The following is a 21877-nucleotide window of genomic DNA, read 5'->3' on the forward strand; positions in this document are numbered from 1 at the left end:
CGTTGTCAGGGCAGTTAAAGTTGTGGGGCCCAGTTAGTTATGACGTACCAGTTATTGTCCGACCTTTATGCAATGTGGTTCGGTTCTATGTTTGGTAGTCATTCGGTCCGACCAAGGACGTATCCTCATCAAGTCCCCCTAGTTCGTAGTGTTTGTTTTAGCAAAAACTTCGAACTATATGGCGAAGTCTTTGGAGATTCGGGGACTCTATTTTGCCGCCGATTTCTTTGATTTTCAAATTTTGAATTTGGGCGGTGACCTTTATATATTTTGGTAACCGTCGGTTACCCTAATTTTCCTTTTATTGATGTGACTATTGACATACGTCACCCGTCTGACGTGGCGATGCTAGATTGGCCGCTTTGAGGCGGTGCATTTCCTTATAAAAACAGACAAAAACTAATTTTTGTTTACACTTTATTACTTCATCTTCTTCATCCTTATCCTTTTTTCTGAGACGAAACGTTCATCGAACAGGTTAGTGTCCTTCTTTTTTAGTATGGCGAACAAGAGTAATCTATCTGATTGTTTTAACGTTTTAAATAGGAAAGGCTTAGAACGGTATGTAGATAAATATGCCATCCTTGCTTCTTTACACCCTACTCTCCCCGAGAAGGATACACCCATTTATCCTTTTACTCCCGGGAAAATAGGGGTGTACACGCGCCTGTTCGACTACTGCAACTATCGTCTTCCTCTGACGAGGTTCTTGATTGAAGTCCTCTTGTTTCACGAGGTTCATCTTTCTCAGATGAACCCCTTCGGCCTTGCCAAGGTGTGCCATTTCGAGTTGTCCTGTCGTGGTTTGGGTTCCGACCCGGACTTGGATGTGTTCCGGGCTTTTTACAAACTGAATCGGTCCGTCAGCTGGTATACCTTCGAGGTTAGGAATAAAAACGCTTGTTGCTATACATGGATTACATCCAGCTTAAAGGATTGGAAGGACCGCTTTTTCTTGGTCGACGATCGGTGCATCCCGGAGTTCATGACGTGGAGGCCAAAGAAGTCGCGCCTCCCAGCCCCTCTTCCTGAAGACTTCGAGTTTAATAGAGAGCTATACTCGAATTTGATTAGGGAAGCCAGACGTATACAGAAGTATCCGGAACACATCTTGGTCATGGGACGGATAAGCACGGTCTGGGGCGAACCAGAGTGGTATCCTACCCTCAAGTGGAACAAAGAGGGTTAGTCATGTGGTGTTTCTTGAATTTACTTTGTTTTACTTTCGTTCGTACGTATGATTTATACTGGATCGTACTGTTGATATTATTTATTGCTTTTAACTTTTTTGTTCAGCTATGGGTCTAAAGGATGCGTTGAGGCTGAAGTCCTTTGACTCTACGGAGCTGGACGTCCGGGCTACTAGGACGCCGCAAGGTGACCCTCCATATCTAAGCATCGTACAGGAAAATCTTTATTCAATTCGGGAACCCGAGGCTCCGGGTAATCAGGGAGGTATGGCTGGTCAAGGGGGTTCGGGTTCAGCTCCTGTGGCACGGACACCGAATGTCACTCTGGCTCAAGCGGCAGTGGTGACTGGTAGCGATAAGGGCAAGAATGTTAGTTCGAGCGGAATGAAGGGGTCTGGCTCCAAATTCGTTATCGAAGACGAAGGAGTACATGTTTCTGTTGAAGAAGAAGGGGTGCATGTTGAAGGGGAGGAGGAGGGTGATGATGGTAATGATGGAGGGCGATCTCAAATTAGTTTAAAGAGAAGGCGGACTACTTCTTCTAAGTCTGATCCGAAACCCAAGCAGGCGGAGAAAATAAAGACGAATTTTAAAACCATTACTTTGGATGACGACAAAGAAGATCAAAACACCGACTTCTCTACTGCTGGGGGTTTTGTTGGCAAATCTAGACGCCCATCTTCACGGTGGTCGTACCCCACGGGACTATCCAGTTAAAACTCCAACAAGCCCGTTATCCTTTGGAGGGGTAAACACCAAGGTTTTCGAAGATATTCATATGTCCGAGCCCCTATCTTTCAAAAAGATTGAACCGTCTCCCTCCGGTAAGCCTACAACGGGAGTTGCTTCCAATGGTTCAAGGCCAAGTCCATAACCATTTGATGGTGGGGATAGTGCCTCTTCTTCCCCTTTATGGTATGAAACTAAGCCATTTTCTTGTGTCGGGAGTTAGGTTCGGGCGATGTTGCGGATTTGGACCCTACTCGTGCTTTGGAGAAATATGTTCCTGAGTGGTCGTTGACGAACACAGATAGGGTTATGAACGCTCTGTCAGCGAAGATGGCTTTATTTCATTTGGGGACTCTGGCCGAACATGCGCACTATCGGAAGATGAGCGGCCCAGAGCTTGGGAATGCTCTAATGCTGAATCAGGCTCAGCCAAATTCTCTGGTGGTGGAAACTTATAAACGCTGGATTGATTCGGAATCAAACTGTCGCAAACTTGAGCGTGAGATCACCAGTTTAAAGAATGAAGATAATGTCCGATCAAAGACTAAACAAGAGCTTTCTTCCCTTCGATCACAAGTAGATCGTTTGAAGGGGCAGATTTCGGAAGCAAAAGAAATTAATAAATCCTCCCAGGCTTCGGCTGCGGCGGGTCATGAAGCCCGAGACAAGGCTCTTCAAGACTTGGAAGCTTTCAAGTTGAAATTTGGTGATTTGGAGAAGAAGTTGCTCGGTGCGGAGAAAAGGCATTCGGCCGAGTTGAAGGAGATGCAAACTTCCTACGACCAGCTTTTGGCCGATCACCACTGCTTGATGGACGGTACGTTTGCGATTTAATTTTGTTTTTATTTGTTCCTTTTTAATTATTTATTAAATCCCATTTTTCTTCAGACAAAGATGAACATGAGAGAGCTCGCGATAAAGCGGTCGAATCGCATAAAGCGACAATCGACGAAGCGAAAGGCATTCTGACTCGCTGTGATGGTGAAATGGTCGAGATATACGCCCAGGTGTCGGAGCTCATGCTGACCAAGCAGTGGTTTTTAACGGATGGGATCGCCTGGGTGGTCAAGTTGGTGCATCAAAGCCCCGAGCTGGAGAAGGTTGTAGCGGACCTAGTTAGCAGTGTTAACGCAGTCGGCACGAATGAAGGAATCAAACAAGGTTTTCAAGCTGCCTTGAGCTCGGTCCGTTCTGCCAAGGAAGTTCCTGGGTATGACGAGGGGGCCAAGGACGCGTTGGATGCTGCGATAAAAGCTTTTGATGATTTTCATATCTCTGTTCTCGGCAAAGTTGCAGACCTGGTGGACAAACCCCTGTCCGTCATTAAGCAGAGAAGCGAGCTCCCCATTGTGAAAGAGGATTACGAAATTTGATATTTGATTTGTATGACTGCACAGTGCTTTTACTTTTTCCATGGCATGTAATCGTACAATTTACCTTTTTATTTTGGTATGTAATCGTACGACTTAACTTTTTGTTGTACAACTTTGATGGGCACATTTCATTAATTTGGTATGAGGTCGTATTTTCAGTGAAAAATACTTATTCCCGGCTCTTTTAGTTTTTTAGTTTGCGTGCAAACTTTTACTATCTGGCCAGGATTTTTAATCGGTCATCTTAGGTGACCGGATTATAGCAAGAAGTTCCTCGTAAGTTGGCTTCTGCTTAATTGTTCTTTCGTAGTCGGATCGTGTTAGATATGAGCCTTTTGCTTAATAGATTTTTTGTTACTTTTGAACTATTTAAGCCTTCTCGATCGGCGCGAGGCATGGGTCGAGGCCCGTTTGTGCACATTTTGATTTCGTTCGAACTTATGTATATATGTATGCTACACTTAATACTTGTAAAAAATACGAATCACTTTATTCATCAGTTTCTTCGAGCATAGTTCCGGGGCATTACCCTCCCGGCTTTACAAAGAAAATGGAAATACTTTCGTGGCACTACCCTCCCGAATTTTACATGGGAACTAAAAACAAAAAATAGGAAATAGCGATCTTTCTTGGCCGTAGCAGGCCGTTCACATAAAACATTTTTTCAAATGCACCCTGTTCCAAGTTCTGGGTACGGGGGCTCCATCGATCTTTTCTAGTATGTACGAGCCTTTCTCGCTTGCTTCTTTGACTCGGTACGGTCCTTCCCATTTCGGGGCCAACTTCCCGGGGGCTTCGATGCGGCTTGCATCATTACTCTGGAGCACAAAGCCTCCAACTTTGAATTTATAAAGCTTGGCACGGGCATTGTAATATTTTTAATCTTCTTTTTATACCGTGCTTCTTTGATCGCCGCGATGTTCCGACGTTCTTCTTGCAGATCGAGATTAGATCGGAGCTCCTGTTCGTTTTCTTCCCAGTTTCTGCACCTTTGATTTGGGAGTCCGATTTCTGTGGGGATCACGGCTTCCGTGCCATATGTAAGACTGAACGTTGTTTCCCCGTTACTAGTCTTGTGCAATGTTCGGTGAGCCCATAGAACGTTCGGTAACTCATCCGCCCAACCTTTACCTTCGTAGCCAAGTCTTCTCTTTATCCCATCGACGATTCGTCGATTTATCTGTTCGACCTGCCCGTTCCCCTGGGGTGGGCTACCGAGGAAATAAGTTGGTTAATCTTCAAACTTTCACACCAGCGCTTGAACGGGTTTTCCGCGAACTGCTTTGCATTGTCGCTTATAATGTAGAGTGGAAGACCGAAACGACATACGATTTGTTCCCAAAAGAACCTCGTTACATTATAGCCGGAGATGACTGTGAACGGTCGGGCTTCCACCCATTTGGTGAAATAATCCACCGCGACTAGCAAGTACTGGGCACTTTCGCTCGATCGTGGAAAAGGACCGACTATGTCAACGCCCCACTTTTGAAAAGGCCATGCGGCGGTTACCGGAATCATCTCATTCTTTGCTCGGAGGCTTACTGGCGCGTGCTTTTGGCATTCATCACATTGCTGGAGTTCTTTGACTGCACTCTCATAGTATCCTGCAGTTTTCACCTTCGTTACGATCATCTTTGGCCCGGCGTGAATACCGCAAATGCCGTAGTGTATCTCTCTGATGATATAGCTGGCCTGTTCGGTATCGAGACATTTTAATAGAGGTCCAAGGAAAGTCTTTCGGTACAGACCTCCTTCCTGCATCTGATATTGAAGCGAGTTGATCTGAATCTTTCTCGCTTCTGCTTTATCAACTGGTAAAACATCGTGCACTAGATAGTTGATTATAGGTGTCATCCATGTTTTAGACGGAGCTTCTACTTGCATAACATGAGGAGTAGCAATTGAAGGTGCGTTTAACACCTCCATTCTTACTTCCTTGGCCAAATGACTGAAGGAGACGGAAGCCAGCTTGCTCAATGCGTCGGTTTTTTTGTTTTTGCTACGAGGAACGTGCTCAACTTTGCATGATTCAAATGATGCCATAACTTGTTTTACTTGTTCGAGATATTCAATCATGTTGGCTTCCCTTGCTTCATATTCTCCGTTCACTTGATTCGCTACGAGCAACGAATCTACATGGGCTATAACATTTCTCGTTCCAACTTTTAGCGCCAGGCGTAGACCGGCTAATAGAGCCTCATATTCAGCTTCATTATTGGAGCTCTTGAATTCTAACCGGAGCGCATATGTCATATCCGTACCATCTGGATCGGTGAGAATCAAGCCTGCTCCTGACCCCTCGGAGCTCGAAGCTCCGTCTGTATACAGAGTCCAGGGTTTGTCTGGAGCTTTCTTGGTTTCTTCCACTACTTTTTCCTCCGGCATTTCTACTAGAAAATCGGCTATCACTTGCCCTTTCAAAGGTCCTTTGGTTCTAAAAGTAATATTGAATGCACCCAGCTCGATCGCCCATTTCTCCATACGACCTGAAACTTCGGGTCGTCGGAGAACATGCTGGATTCTTTGATCCGTTCGTACCTCAATTGGTTGGGCTTGAAAATACCGACGAATTGAAGCATGAACTAGCACCAGAGCTAATTTTTCCAGGTTTGAATATCTCGTTTCATAATCTTTCAACGTTCGACTCACATAGTAAATGGGGATTTGCGCCCCGGATCGGTGAGCGACGAGCACTGCACTGATAGCACCGCATGATGCGGCTAGGTAGACTGTCAATACCTTATCTTTTTCCGGTACGGTGAGTGTCGGCAAGGGGCCGAGATAAGTTTTAAGTTCTTCAAAGGCTCGTGCGGCTTCTTCGGTCCATTTGAACTCTGACCTGAAGCTTTTTCTGAGCACGTCCATGAATGGGAGAGATCTGTCTGCTGCTTTCGACAAGAATCGATGGAGGGCGGCTAAACGTCCATTTAAGGACTAGATGTCTTTGACCGACGTTGGAGCCTTCATTGTAAGAACAGCATCGATCTTGTCTGGGTTGGCTCGCAGGCCTTTTGATCCGACCATGACTCCCAAGAACTTTCCTTCTTCTACCCCGAATGTACACTTTTTGGGGTTTAACTTCATGTTAATGCTTCGGAGTCGAGTGATGGTTTCGAGTATGTCTTTCAGCATGGTGGCTTTATCGTGACTTTTGATTACTATATCATCAACATACACCTCTACGTTCCGTTCGATCTGGTCTTTGAAGGCTTTACTCATTAAACGCTGGTATGTAGCACCAGCGTTTTTCAAACCGAACGGCATCTTAGTGAAGCAATAAACTCCTTCATTGGTGACAAAGGCTGTCTTGTCCTCGTCTTCGACTGCCATTTGTATCTGGTGGTATCCCTTATAAGCATCTAGAAAACATTTCAACCTGAACGTGGCGACGGAATCGATCTTCGCATCAATTTCTGGTAATAGAAAACAATCTTTCGGGCATGCGTCATTTAAATCGGTGAAATCGATACACATTCTCTATGAGTTGTCCTTTTTTTGCACCATCACTGGATTCAATACCCAAGTCTGATATCGGACCTCTCGAATAATTCCGGTGTCTAGGAGACTCTTCACATCTTTTGCAATTGCCTTGGATCGATCTGTGCTATTGGCTTGATCGATTCCTTTACGTTCAGGTGGTGCTATGCCATGGACCTGGGGACCCCTTGCATATCGGAGTGCTTCCATGCAAAAACATCAATCGAGTTACTCAATAACTCCCATAGGAGCTTCTTTGTTCGTTTTGGGTGCTGGGCACCGATAGCCACTTGCTGCTCGGGGAAATCTGGGTTGATCGCCCAGAGTTCTGTAGGTACTTCGGACTTTTTGGAGCTCGTTTCTGCTACGTGCCTTACCTCAGCTACAAACGAATTTGATTCTGAAAGGATAGTGGCGACACCGGCTTCGGTGGGGAATTTAATGGCACTGTGTTTCATTGAACTGATCGCTCCGAGAGCTCGTAACCCGGGTCGTCCAAGTATTATGTTATGCGACGAATGAGTACCAACAACTAGAAATGTTAGTTGAACAGTTCTGCTCTTGTCACCATCCTTGAATGTGGTCGGAAGGGTGATCTGCCCTATCAGACGAACCACTTCCCCCGAAAAACATATCAGAGGGGTGGACACCTCAATCAACCTCTTCTTCGTTTGGGGGTTTAGCTGCTGGAAACACTGTAAATACATTATTTCAAAGGCGCTTCCTCCGTCCACATATATTCTCCGGACCAAGTACCCTGCAACTACGGCCGATATCGTGATTGGTCCATCTCGAGTATCTTCCAGATCAATTGGAGGAAAATATGTTGGTTGGTGCATCCAAGCTACCATATGTTGGTTTGACCGTTTTACCCCTCTTGGCTCAGCAGACCGAATCATATTGATTCCGGCCTCAGTATTTGGATTATCGATCGCTGTTGCAGATTTCTTTCCATCTTTTAGTTCTTTCACGAGATGAGAGAGTTTTCCGGACCGTACAGCCATTTCGATCTCTTGTTTTAAAGCCCAACATTCATCAGTTGTATGCCCCTTGTCTCGGTGATACTCGCAATACTTCTTGGAGTGCTTATCCGAGGTGGGTCGTTGCTTCAACGGTGTAGGAAACCGGGTGGTTTCCGTACTAAGGATTTCATTCGGTGATTTTGTTAGCTCGGAGAAGGAGTTAAAACGTACGTTTCCAGTTCGGAAACTGATTCGATCTGATTTTTGGTACGGGCCACGACTCCTGTTCCAGTTGTTTCTATCTTTCGGTGGTGACGCATTCCGTCTCCATGATGTGGTTCGAGCCTTGGTATTTCTTGCTGCTGTTTCGTTCGGCTGACCGCAGGCACTCTTTCCCCGAACAAAGGCTCGAGCTCGCTCCATAAGTACCTCCATGGTTTTTGGGAGATCTTCATGGAGCTTTTCCACCAACTGATTGTTCCGTACTCCGTGACAAAATCCGGAGACTCGGAGCTGATCGACCGCTCCACTTATCTGCATGCTCTCTCGATTGAAGCGATCTATAAAATCTTCTACGGATTCTCCGTCGCGGCACTTATGTGGTGAACCTCGGTAATGTCTTTCTTGCAACGACGCTGCTGTCAGAAGTTTTGCAAAAATATACGCCGGAAATCTTCAAAGTGATCAATCGATCCTTCTGGCAATCCATCGAACCATACTCTTGCCGATCCGGTGAGAGTTTGAGCGAACATGTGACACCAAGCCGGCATGGGCCATTGTTCGACCTTAGCCGCTCCGGCGAATGCAAACATGTGGTCGTCCGTGTCGGACGTACCATCATAGAATTTCAATGTGGGGGGCATCTTTAATTTAGATGGGAGTGGGGCATTAACAATCCGCATCGTGAACTTTGACTGAGAAGTCATAGATGTGGGATGATATGGCATGATCAGCTCCTGATCCTGAGAGTTTAGACCCATAGATCCCTGGCGAAACAGGTCATTGAGACCGTTATTCATCGGAGCACTTGCAAACGAAGAGAATTATGCAACACATGTTATGGGAGTGGAGATTATAGGACTTACCATAGATCTAGAGGTGAAAGTTCCGACGGAGACAGGATTAGCCCCTGGATAAACACTGCTGAATAAGTTCGTGCAGAGACTCTGCAACATTTCTTCTCGCTGCTGCTGTAGTTGTCGCAGCAAAACGGCATTCCGCAGTAAGAAAGCATTGTCAAAAGTAGGTAATGGTGTAGCAATTGGAGCAGTAACCGAGAACGTGGTGACAGAACTCGCGATTGCAGAACTTGCAGCTGGAGGCGCTAATGCTAAGCCTATTGAAGCCGTTGCGGCAGCAACTGCTGCTGAAACAGTTGTGGAGGTAACGTTTCCTTCCCATATGTCGTTAAACGACGAAAAAGTGCTTGTGGGAGCAGCTGTTGTGGATTCCATGATTTGGAATAAACAGAATTAACAAATCGGATTTGAGTGAATTCGAGGGGATGGCGCCACTGAAGACTCAAGACCAGTTGGTCCGACCTGGTTAGAATGAGAGCATCAGATGACCTAGTAAGAACCTGCAAGATCACAAGGAAACAAACACAACGTTAGCCTCGCCACAGGGAGGGGGGCCTCTCTGTGACCAAGCTCGAGCGTGAGAATAAGTATTTGTGAGGAGAAGATAGGTCAAGGAGAGAGAGAGGATAGTTTAGAGAGAGAAAGTTGCGATTACCCTTTGCGGATAACCTTGGCTGGGTATTTATAGTCTTTGGGTATGCTGACGTGACAAGTTAGTTAGGTCAGACCAGTCGTTGTCAGGGCAGTTAAAGTTGTGGGGCCCAGTTAGTTATGACGTACCAGTTATTGTCCGACCTTTATGCGATGTGGTTCGGTTCTATGTCTGCTAGTCATTCGGTCCGACCAAGGACGTATCCTCATCAATTATCATAACACAAGCTCTATTATCAACACAAGCTCAGTTGTGGAAGTAACTATCTATCTATCATATGGATGAATATCCACAATGAAATTTTATATATATATATATATTGAAAGAAAGTGTTTGTTTGTTTGTTTGTTACCATGGTGTAACATAAGTCAGCACATGGTTGGGAAATCGTAGACTTGCATTCTCTGAAACTTTAGCATTTTCCTGAAGTATTCACCAAACATTGGAGTTCAGAAAAACCTAATATTTGTGAGTTTTGGGGATTTGGTATTTGCTACTTTCTGTGGTTATATATCAAGAAAAATAGAGTAGGTGGTGGTGAAGTTATGGTGGGTGGATGACGGTGGTTGGTGGTGGTGAAAGGTGGAAATGGTGGTGGGTGGTTTAGAGTGGGAAGATGAAGTGAGTGGAGTGGTTGGTGGGGTCCACTTAAATTTATAAATATTAATTATATTTCTTTTACCTATTTAGTTATTATATTTTTAATAATAAGGGTAGTTTTGTCATTACATATGGACTTAAGTGGATTAACTAACCTACATCCATTCAGGGGACTATCCGAGTAACAACCAAGCAAACCACAGGGACTAGGAGTGTAATTTCAAAAAGTTAGGGACTAAAGGTGAAATTTTATCAAACCACAGGGACTATCCGTGCATTTTACTCTATTTTCTATTTCAATTCATTCGTTTTAGAAGCATTAAACTTGCAAAACTCTCCCCGGAGATAATTATTGGAACTTTATCACCTACTCTCAAAAGATTCTCGACGTATCACTACGTACCAACTCCATACAATTTATATAATAATAACTAGTATTAAGCACCCTCGCGTTGCGGCGGGAACAAGCACTTATGTCACACTACTGTCAGCGACCATCGACACTGAAGTTCCGGTGTTAATGCAAAGAAATTAAATCGAAACGTAAAACATAGAATAAAATAATTAAGTTAATCCAGGACTCGCGCGTTACGATGAACCCGCGTCTATTTTTTTTGTTTCACAGATTCATCGTAATCTATATAAAATATATATCATCACCACTATATAAACCATAATGCATACATTACAACAACCATTGCATCAATATGTTGCAAATTATATTTATACAAGATTTTGGCTAAATTAATTAGATTATTATAAACAATAATAATTTACAAATAAAACAACACAACTTTGAATGGATCAACAAATGAATATGGTAAGATAATGAAACCATTATTTGATTAGGGTACAACCACTTAAGCACAATTTACAACCATACATGCATACAAAACAGATTGAATTTGGTAAGGTAATGAAACCATTATTTGATTAAGGTACAACCACTTAAAGACAACTTACAACCAATATTTGATTAAGGTACAACTACTTAATCACAACTTACAACCAAACACTTAAGCACAACTTACAAACAATATTTGCTTAAGGTATAACCACTTAAGCACAACTTACAACAAATATTTGATTAAGGTACAACTACTTAAGCTCAACTTACAACCAAACGTTCATACAAATGTTTCAAATTAATAGTATATAAATAGTAAATAGATTACGATGGTACTTGTCTGTAAATTTCTATTTCTACCTTTTTCAAACGAAGTGTTTTTCGTCGATAATACCCCAGTCTTCTTGTAGTGTAATTATAGTTTTCCTCCATATGGTTTATTGCAAATCTTTGTTTCAATTCGTAGACCTTTTCTGCCCTACGACTCTCTCAGGTTACATTTCTTATCCTTTCAGTCTTTGGCTCAAACTCGTCACATTCCACCAATAGCTTTATTGTGAATCGAAAAATATACCCTTTTATAAGACAAAATTTAAACTAAAGGCGTCACAAGAAATTAGACGACCCTCACCCCTTTCTTTCTTTCTTTCTAACGATCCCTCATCGCCCCACAATTCTTAAAATTAAGAAAAGTGAACCCTCAAACTAATATGAATAAATCTAATATGAATAAATCGAATATTGATACCGATTGTGAACAACGAAATCAATTGATGAAATCGAACCAAGATGAAGAGAAATTGAAAAGGAATCTCGTCTTCCGAAAGCTGTGACTGCCACCCTTAGTTCCTAAATATTAACCTCTAGCCTTCGTTCCAAATCAAACGTAGAAGGTAGAACTTCGATATAAGATTAGGGTTTCTTTTATTGCCACAAGCATCAGGGTCAGCCCAATGGGCTTCTAAGACTAGGCATGAGCCTAGAGCCACAAAAAGAGGCCTCCAATTTTTTTAGAAAGTTTTCATATATAGCATGTGGATTACCCCCAAATAATGAAAAAAACCAGTTTATAAATAAATGCCTTGTTATTTATAAGAAAGGCCCAAAGCCCAATCATTCCATTTAATCAATGCGATGAGGCATAATCATCGTTCTATTCCAGCGATTTGTAGAATATTCACCATTCCAAAATCAAAATACTAATCGTTAATCCTAAAATCCCTAAATCAGGGTCATCAACATCGTTTCTTTAGATATTCGAGTCTGCGATTACCGTTATTACTCAAAGGGGTCATTGGGGATTTGTGAGCTATGACGTTTCTTTAAATATTCGAGTCTGCGATTACCTTTATTACTCAATGTCGTCATTGGGGATTTGCAAGCTATGAGAATTTATGGCTAAAAATCCAAAATTTGGGAAAGGTGTCAAATTAAAGGATAATCAGGTAAGTTTTAAATTCCTAACGACAATTTTTTTTTTTTTTTTGTATCAGATTCTAATTGGTATATAAAACATTCTTGAATTGCTATTGTATGTAATATTTTGTTTTCAAATTTCCAGTTTATAATTTTGTTGGTCCCAAGACCGGGGGATAAAGGAGGAGGCTTTCTTGTTTATATTTTTAGTTGTTTGAATACCTTTTTTTTTTTGAAAACTATACAAATTCAAAGGGCCCTCACTTTATATCTCTTTTAGGGTCTTCAGAAATGTTGAAAGGGCCTCACAATCATCGTTGATTCATCTATTTTCTAGATAAAGAGGCACTGACAAGGACACAAAAACAATGCCGAAATAAATGCCAAAATGACCAAATATCACATGTACGTAGAAGCTATTCGAAATCTCAAGTGACGGTTTTTTTGTTGGAAACAACTACTAAAAAAGTGCCACGTCTACCGTTCGGTATTTAGGATGAAAAAACCGATTTTGCATTTTTTGAGAAGCCCGTTCTAGAAGATTTGTTCTAGAAGATTTGTCATTCGCTCATAGCATTATAGCCTACTAGCATCTTGTGGTGGTTTTTCTAAATAAGGCTTGGCAACTATTAGATTCTGGGTTCGATTCCTTACAATGAGGTTTTTCTCAAATTTATTAAGTTTTCTCTTGAATTGGTGTATAGTCATTATAGCCTAGTGGAGATAGATATGTTCGGGTGGTTCCGCTGGTGCTACGATTATAATCCAGTGATCAATTTAATGATCCAAATTTACCGTTAAAAAAAGGTAGAAGATTTGTCTCCTACGAATATTATTATCTACCATAATAAAATGAAAAAAAAAAATTGACGCTTAAAGAAACAACGAAATAGTCAAATGGACCAAGTTAAGAAAAGAAAAAAAAAACATCGATGTGAAGTTTTAACTTTTAAGAAAGAACTACAAAGTCAAACTTTTGATAGTAATACGTGTCAAAGTTGGCTTTCTTGGATATAAAGGTTATTTTAACGTGTGGCTGGTAAGGGATCACGTAATCGGATAATATCATCGATGATGCATTCAATAGATATTTTTGGAAAGTCAACGAAATTGTTTTTGTTTTTTTTTTCTTCTGGTCTCACGTGCCCCACCCTTCAAAAATTAGATGTTAACCTTAATAACACCAAGATATTATTTTGTTCGATCTAACATACAAAATCATCATCACCAAAAAAAAAAGTAGATGCATTTGTAAAGAACGCATAATCTGTTGACGTGACTAATTAAAGGTGTTCCATCATCAAGCGGTGCAACATGCAAATACTAAGGCATGTAAGATTATCCTTAACACATACATGAAAGTAAATAAGTAACATGATTATGAGTAGTGTTATCGCCAATACATATACTAAACCATGCAGTGGCGGATCCAGGAATATTTTTCACTGGATTCACTTTTTTAGATACTCCAATTTCATGTAACCGAACATAAAGAATTTCGGGTCGGTTCGATGGTTCGGATCGGGTAAGGTTCATCACATAATAAAAGTACGATACAATGATGAAAAGAAAATCGTCATTAGAAATTTAAAAACACAATATAAAATACGATAGTCTTTACAAATAAAAAAACTACCTAAAGTTGTTGACGACGGGTTTTCATCTTTTGAAAACGTTGCATTACACTCTCAACGGAAACTTGTTGTAAGAACTCCTTTTCAATGTAACAAATGCAAGAATCGTTCATGTATCCATCACCCATCCTATTACGCAATTCTGTCTTCACAAGCTTCATTGAAGAAAAACTCCTTTCAACACTAGCCGTTGCAACCGGTAAAACTAGTGACAACTTTATTAAACGATAGACCAATTGATACTCAATGTGTTTCCTTGTTTCCACCATCCTTTTGGCAAGATCACTAACCCCATTCAGGTTATCAAACTGACTATCTCTTTTCATATTAGAAATGTAGTGGCCGAGTTCATCGATAAGCTTATCTTTTTCATCAAAAGTAAAATTATACGGATACATTTCGGCCAACTTTAGCAAGTTTAGTTTATTAAAGGAACTAAAATTATCACGCGGGCTCAAAGAACTCATACACGTAAGCAAGTTAGTGGTTACCTCGTTAAAACGGTTTCCAAGCTCTTGAATTTGCATGTCGAGAACCGTGTTGAAATTATTGACCACAAAATGATGACGATTGGTGATATTGGTCTTTCTTCTTCTGTTTTTCGGGTCAACATACTCATCTTCCATGTTAATCATCTCAATATCATACTTGTCACAAAAGGATGTGACATCTTTTAAAAGTGAGTCAAAGCCTTCAAGTCGATACCTTTGTAATTCTTCTTTGGTTGATCTAACCAACTCAACTGCATTCAAAATATCTTGATTCTTTCTTTGAAGAGCGACACACAATAAGTTAGTAACTCCCAAGATATGTTTCATCAAATGTAAATAAAATACAAACTTGAAACTTTTCATGTATAATTGAAGTCCATTTGCTTGAGTTTTGTGAATTGGTTCCCATGCCGAAGTTTCTATATATTCAAGCACTTCAATAACACAAGGATATAAGGTAAGCAAACGAAGAAGTGTTTTTTCGTGAGAGCTCCAATGTGTATCTCCGGGTCTTGTAAGTGCCATTTCTTGATTATTTCCACTTCCGATTACAACTTCCGGATTCAATGCCAAAAGCTCTCTTTGACTTTCTCTTAGCAAATCTATTCGTTTGCACGATGCACCAACAACATTTATTAAATCTGTTATTTCCTTAAAAAATCTACAAATTTCAAGATGCTTGTTTGCAAGGGCCACAACAACAAGTTGAAGTTGGTGGGCAAAACAATGAACATAATATGCCGAAGAATTTTCTTTCAAAATCAAAGTTTTCAAACCATTAAACTCACCGGACATGTTGCTTGCACCGTCATATCCTTGGCCTCTAACCCTACCCAAATTTAAATTGCGGTGAGCAAATAATTCATCAATTGCAGATTTAAGAGATAAAGCGGTTGTTTCCATAACATGAACTACATCAATATATCGCTCCTTCACAAATCCTAATTTATCAACAAATCTCAAAACCACGGCCATTTGTTCCTTTTTAGAAATATCCCTCGATTCATCAACTAATAAAGAAAAGACATCATCACCAAGCTCTTCAAATATCATCTTTAACACTTCTTCTGCAAAACAATTACAAATGTCTTTTTGTATTGATGGAGCCGTCATTTGGCAATTCTTCGGAGCATTACTTAATATATACTTTGCAATTTCTTCATTTGTTTGTGCGAACAATTTTAAAAACTCTATGAAATGTCCTCTATATAAGGATGCTTCAGATTCATCATGACCCCGAAAAGGTAATCCGCCATTCAACAATCCTTTAGCGAGTATAACCGAAGTACTTAATCGGATTCTATATTCTTTGTTTTGCTCGGGTTTTTTTTGAACCGCTGGTATAGATTGGGCTTCTTTAAGTAAGTCTTCTCCTTTTTGAACCGCCCTGTTGTGAAAACTATTGCTTTTACCAACATGAATTTCGAATCTTTCTTCTTTCCTATGCCAACATTGTACCCCCTCACTCGCAAATGCATCTTTTTGTCCACTTTCTTTGAATAAGTAACAATATAAGCAATACACTTTATCCGCTTTGACACTATATTCCAACCAATTTCCATGCTTTTCTGTGTACCATTTTGGATTGAACCGTCTTAACTTATCACTATTACCAATAAGTGTTTGTGGAAAATCTGTTTTTTTCCCTTTCGGTTGACATGGACCTCGAAGCAAATATGTTCGTCTAATTTCATCTTTTTGACTAGGGTGATAAGATGAAATTGGTTTCCTTTCGGAAGGATCCCACGGAAGATCATCCAAAACGATTTTCAAGGGTTTACTAGTTGAAGATGACGATTCAATGTTAGGTGGTGGTTGCCTTTGAAAGAAACTTGAAATATTCTTCTGCATAACTGATAATGCCTAAATACCAAACAAATTCAATATTAACTCTCAGCAGCAATATTAACTTAAAAACCACTTAATCGAACTGTTCTGTAATCAAGTAAGCAATATTAACTTAAAAACCACTTAATCAAGTAAGCAATATCAACAGAACAGATGAACAGATGAAACCCAATTTTTAAACCCAATTTTTATTAAAAACCACTTAATGGAATTTTTAAACCCAATTTTTAAACCCACTGTTAACTTAAAAACCCAATTTTTATGTAATCAAGTAATCAACAGATGAAAGCTGTACATCAACTAATCAATCGAGTAATCAATCGAACTGAGATGATGATAATCAATTAATTCGTATAAAACAAAGAGATATAAAACTAACTGGAAATCAAACTGAGATGATCATAATCAGGAGCCGGAGCCGGAGGCGGAGGCGGCGGAGCAGCCGGAGGCGGAGGAGGGCGGAGGCCGGAGGCCAGAGGCGGACTGGTGGCGGAGATAATGCTGTTCGCTGCTGCTGTTCGAGTGTTCGCTGCTTGTTTGTGTATTTGTGCGGCGTATGTTTTCCAATATAACCCTAAATGGGTTTTAATGTTTTTATTAGTTTAAAGAAAAAAAAAATTAAAAGAGAAATTAAAAAAAAAACAGACAAAAAAATATGCAGTGATGAGATTCGAACCCGGGTGGGTTAGGAAGAAAAGCGGGATTATAACCAGTGGAACCAATGCCTTTTATGTTTATGGGTTCCTTTTATAATATACTTATGGGTTCCTTTTCAGCTTCTTATATATATTTACACTAAAAATTAAAAAAAGACTGGGTTCCCGGGAACCCGTAATTTGTACGTAAGTCCGCCCCTGAAACCATGAATGCACATGTAATGCATGCAATAATAAATACATAAGGTGAAGGGATATGGTCTTAAATCCTGCGTCGGCTATACGAGACAAGCTTAGGTCGCACGCAGAGAACCATATCCAAAACAGATGAAATCTAATACTTAGTCCATTTTGAGATAAATGGCGCAAGCTAAAGAAGCGCAAGCTTCGTGGCGCCAGCAAGACGACTCAAGATAGTACAGCCGGTATGAATGTCAGAGCAGGTGGCCAATAGGCGCACGACAGGCTGTGTCCAGCAACACCGACGTGTCACCAATCACCGTGCGCCAACCACTACTTGTAGGTCCCTGAAAAGATCTTAGAATAAGGTAATTTCAAGTTATCAAATGGATAAATACATGTGCAGAATCCCTGATTTACACACAACCAAGCAAGAGCACAATCAATCAAGAAGAACAAATCACTCAAAAGTTTTTCAATTGATTTTAACAGAGTAACAGCATACAATATTCAAAATAAAGCTCAAGACTCTCTCAAAATGCACTCTTACCAAATGAATCCCAACCTGCTGTATTTATAGGCAGTATAGCAGGATTACAGGATTACACGCGAAGGCATAGAGATGGGACACAAAACACACATCAGAGACACGAAGGCTCTTCCTTCGTGTCATGTTAGACACGAAATCAATGCATACACGAACTTGCGCCTTCGTGTTGTTTCGTGTTATAGACATTAAAGACTCCTTTATGTCTTGTGGGTGACACGAAAGCCCCCCTTCGCGTGTGTACAAAAGTTAATCATGATCACTTAGTTTCTAAGTTAAACAGGAGGATGTTTGACTTAGTCAACTTACATCTAAACATCAAAAACATAAACAAAACAAAGACTGTTCATATACGTTTAAGAAAATTACAAGTAAAGACACAAAATACATCAACACTGCTCCATGATCTCCATTTAGCTTCTTATGCCAAACTCAACAACAAGGACAACTGCCAGGCCACGTGGATCAATTTAGCGTGCGCCAACTCTCCTTCAGCTTGGAAATACGAACGGTCGTGTTCAAGGACGCATACATGATATTCCTTGTTGTCGACGTAAGGCCCAAGGCCCATCAGCTGATCTTCTTTACAACTCTCTTTGGCTATAAATAGAGAACTTCATCTCTAGGTTTAAGGACACTCTCTTGCTCTCTCACTTATTACACACACTTATTATCCTCAAAGCAAGTTCTTATTCTCACGTCGGAGATTGGTTACAAGGAGACCCCCTATTCTCCTTTTTTTACCACCTTCAAGATGTTGTCTTGTTTTGCAGGATTTTGTAGCAAGCAATCGAGGAAGAAAGAAGAATAACCTTATTTTGACGAGACTAAACTCAAAATTTAACATTCGGATTAACTTGGTGTTTCTTGATAAGGTATATTGCAATTATCATGATAAAATAATATTATTAAACCATGAATGCACATGTAATGTATGCCATAATAATTGCATAAGGTATATTGCAACTATCATGATAAAATAACTTTTGGAAATAAAAAGCCTAACTGAGTTAAAATAACTTGCTGTTATAAGAAACTGAACAACTAATGCTCCACCCGAAACCAAAAGTCTTGACACGAACCATTATCCATGCGAAATAGAAATTCTCACGAAGCCAAAAGTCTTGACACGAAACACTTTGAAACGCAAGACATACAAGCCACGAGAAGTACTATTTGACACGATGCACTATTCCACACGAAACACTTTAATCAGTGTTTAACACAAAGGCAAGCTAACACGAACTCCAGAATAGATCACACGAAGGCAACATTTCACACGAATGAGGATTTGCGTGCACGCTGTTGTGGTTTCATGTAATTATGCAGATAGGACAAATTCTCGGCAGATAATCCGTACAATTCTGTTATAACAAATCTTGCCTGCTCACTAAGGGAATATTCAGGTGAGTGTACTTTTCCAGAAACAAATTCCGGCCAACCTTCTTGCCTGAAAAATGGAGTTTGAAAATTTTAGATTCAAACTTTAAAACTATCTAGGTTTTCATTATCTCCATTGATTTTAGCAAGATTTCAACTAAAACATTCATCAAATAACATCATTTAGGTTGATATTAGTCCATTTTTATCATCCAAAAGGTGTGTTCTGTGTTTTTGTCCAGTATTCTTCAATAACCACTCAAACACTCACCAAATCTCAGGAAAATACAATACTTGGTTTCTAACAAGAAATCAGTCCTATGCTCTGATACTACCTGTAGGTCCCTCAAAGGTTCTTAGAACAAGGTGATTTCAAGTTATCAAATGTATAAACACAATTACAAAATCCCTGATTTACACAAAACCAAGCAAGAGCACAATTAATCAAGAAGAACATATCACTCAAAAGTTTCTCAATTGATTTTGACAGAGTAACAACATGAATCCCAACCTGCTGTATTTATAGGCTATACAGCAGGATTACACGCGAAGACATAGAGAAGGGACACGAAACACACATCAGAGACACGAAGGATCTTCCATCATGTCATGTTAGACACGCAAGCAATGCATACACGAACTTGCTTTCGTGTTATAAACATTCAAGACTCCTTCGTATCCTGTGAGTGACACGAAGGCCCACCTTCGCGTGTGTACAAAAGTTAATCATGATCACTTAGTTGCCAAGTCAAACAGGAGGATGTTTGACTTAGTCAACTTACATCTAAACATCAAAAAACATAAACAAAAGGAAGACCGTTCATATATGTTTAAGAAAATTACAAGCAAAGACACAAAATATATCAACACTGCTCCATGATCTCCATTTAGCTTCTCATGCCAAACCCAACAACACAGACAACTGCCAGGCCATGTGGATCCATTCAGCGTGTGCCAACTCTCCTTCAGGCTGTAAACACTAGCGGTCGTGTTCAAGGAGGCAAACAGGATATTCCTTATTGTTGACGTAAGGCCCAAGGCCCATCAGCCGATCTCCTTCACAACTCTCTTTAGCTATAAATAGAGAACTTCATCTCTAGGTTTAAGGATCCCCCTCTTGCTCTCTCACTTATTAAACACACTTATTATTCTCAAAGCAAGTTCTTATTCTCACACTGGAGGATGGTTACAAGGAGAACCCACCTATTCTCCTCCTTGTGATGAGCTTCACGGTGTTGTCTTGTTTTGGAGGATTTTATAGTAAGTAATTGAGGAAGAAAGAAGAGTAACCTTATTTTGACGAGACTAAACCCAAAAGTTAACATTCGGATTAACTTGGTGTTTCTTGATAAGATATATTGCAATTATCATGATAAAATAATATTATTAAACCATGAATGCACATGTAATGCATGCAATAATAATTGCATAAGGTATATTGCAACTATCATGATTAAAAAAATATTAATATATGCATGTGGCATTATTGCCTAGTGTCCTCTTCGGGGTGGAATAAGGGTTAGAGACCATTTAGTCCTAGGTTCGATTTTCACAAGCGTTTTTTTACCAGATTTATTGGGTTTCCTCCTAAATTGGTGTATAGACATTATTGCCTAGTGAAGATGGATAAGCTAGTGAGGTTCCGCTGGTGGCACGATGACACTTCAGTGGTGCGTTTGTAATTCAAATTTGTCGTTCAAAAAAATATTATTATATGTAACAAATCAGGATGTTTGGTTGAAGTAGACTGCCAATGAGTCTAACATCCCTTCTACTTTTTAAATTTACCCATCTCGCCCTCTTAACATTTAGAATTGACACTTACACCTTTTCAAGTTTGTAATTTTTTTTAAATGTCTAATTTAACTCTCAGTTTCTAGAGTAAATTACAAGTTTTGACCTTTATGTTTACACCAAATTGCAGGCGCTGTCCTTTAGCGCAAAAGTTGATAGGTTATGTACCTAATGTCCCAAAATCTTGCACGTTATGTCCTTTAGCCCTAACCCAGTTAAATTTTTTGGTTAAATTTGGTCATATGCCCTGCACATGAGGGCATTCTCGTCATTTCAGCATTCATGGACTATTGACTAAATAACTTGTATTATGAGACTATTTCTGTAAAAAATAAAAAAAAGTATAGATTTAAAAAAACCTCTGCACACATCTCTCTCTACCACTTGCCACCACCACTCACCACAACCCACCGTCACCATCTACCACCCACCACCACCCACCCACACCCGCACCATCTGCCACAGCCATAACCCACCCCACGCCACCACCACCCCCACACCACCTGCCACTGCAACCACCCATCATCACCATTCCCGTCAACCACAACCACCATTGTATCTATGCAACTAAAAATCCTAGCCACACCACCACAGTACCACTCCCACACATCAGAACCACCATTACCACGCAATTCACCCTCCCTTCTGTCAACACCATCACACACATAATGTATTTGTTAGTCTTATTTTCCATCAATGAAATGTCAGGATTTTTCATTTTTGTATATACATTTTCTATTAAGTTAAGTGGTTAACTTTTTTCCCTTGATCCAAATATTAATGGTCGAACATCACCTGGAGTATTTTTCTGTCTCTTCTCCTTTGTATCGGTTTCTTTAATAAAAGCACAGCGGAAACACAATCCCAATTCCCATCAGGTAAAAACGAACTTTGACGGCCCAAACCTCATAAAAATCTGGACCGAGAAATATAAATAATCCCACTGAAAAAAGAAAATTGGGGATTTGGAAGATTTGGGGGTGATTGTATAACAACCCTCCAAAATTATTTCCGACACCCCT

At 40.3% G+C, this 21877-nt stretch overlaps 2 protein-coding genes across 2 annotated transcripts; both read right to left on the minus strand.

Moving 5' to 3' along the window:
* Window positions 1-4007: 4007 nt before the first annotated feature.
* LOC110923705 lies at window positions 4008-6157 on the minus strand. Its single transcript, XM_022167790.1, has 2 exons — window positions 4545-6157; window positions 4008-4503 (listed from the first exon to the last, which is right to left on the minus strand). The coding sequence occupies exons 1-2, from the start codon at window positions 6155-6157 to the stop codon at window positions 4008-4010; spliced, it is 2109 nt and encodes a 702-aa protein (XP_022023482.1).
* A 7804-nt stretch (window positions 6158-13961) lies between these two features.
* On the minus strand, window positions 13962-21387 carry LOC118490562 (zinc finger MYM-type protein 1-like). Its single transcript, XM_035988267.1, has 4 exons — window positions 21257-21387; window positions 19065-19131; window positions 16690-16872; window positions 13962-16313 (listed from the first exon to the last, which is right to left on the minus strand). The coding sequence occupies exons 1-4, from the start codon at window positions 21385-21387 to the stop codon at window positions 13962-13964; spliced, it is 2733 nt and encodes a 910-aa protein (XP_035844160.1).
* Window positions 21388-21877: the final 490 nt, after the last annotated feature.

The sequence above is a fragment of the Helianthus annuus genome, chromosome 1 (assembly GCF_002127325.2).
Source record: "Helianthus annuus cultivar XRQ/B chromosome 1, HanXRQr2.0-SUNRISE, whole genome shotgun sequence".
Taxonomy (NCBI): domain Eukaryota; kingdom Viridiplantae; phylum Streptophyta; class Magnoliopsida; order Asterales; family Asteraceae; genus Helianthus; species Helianthus annuus.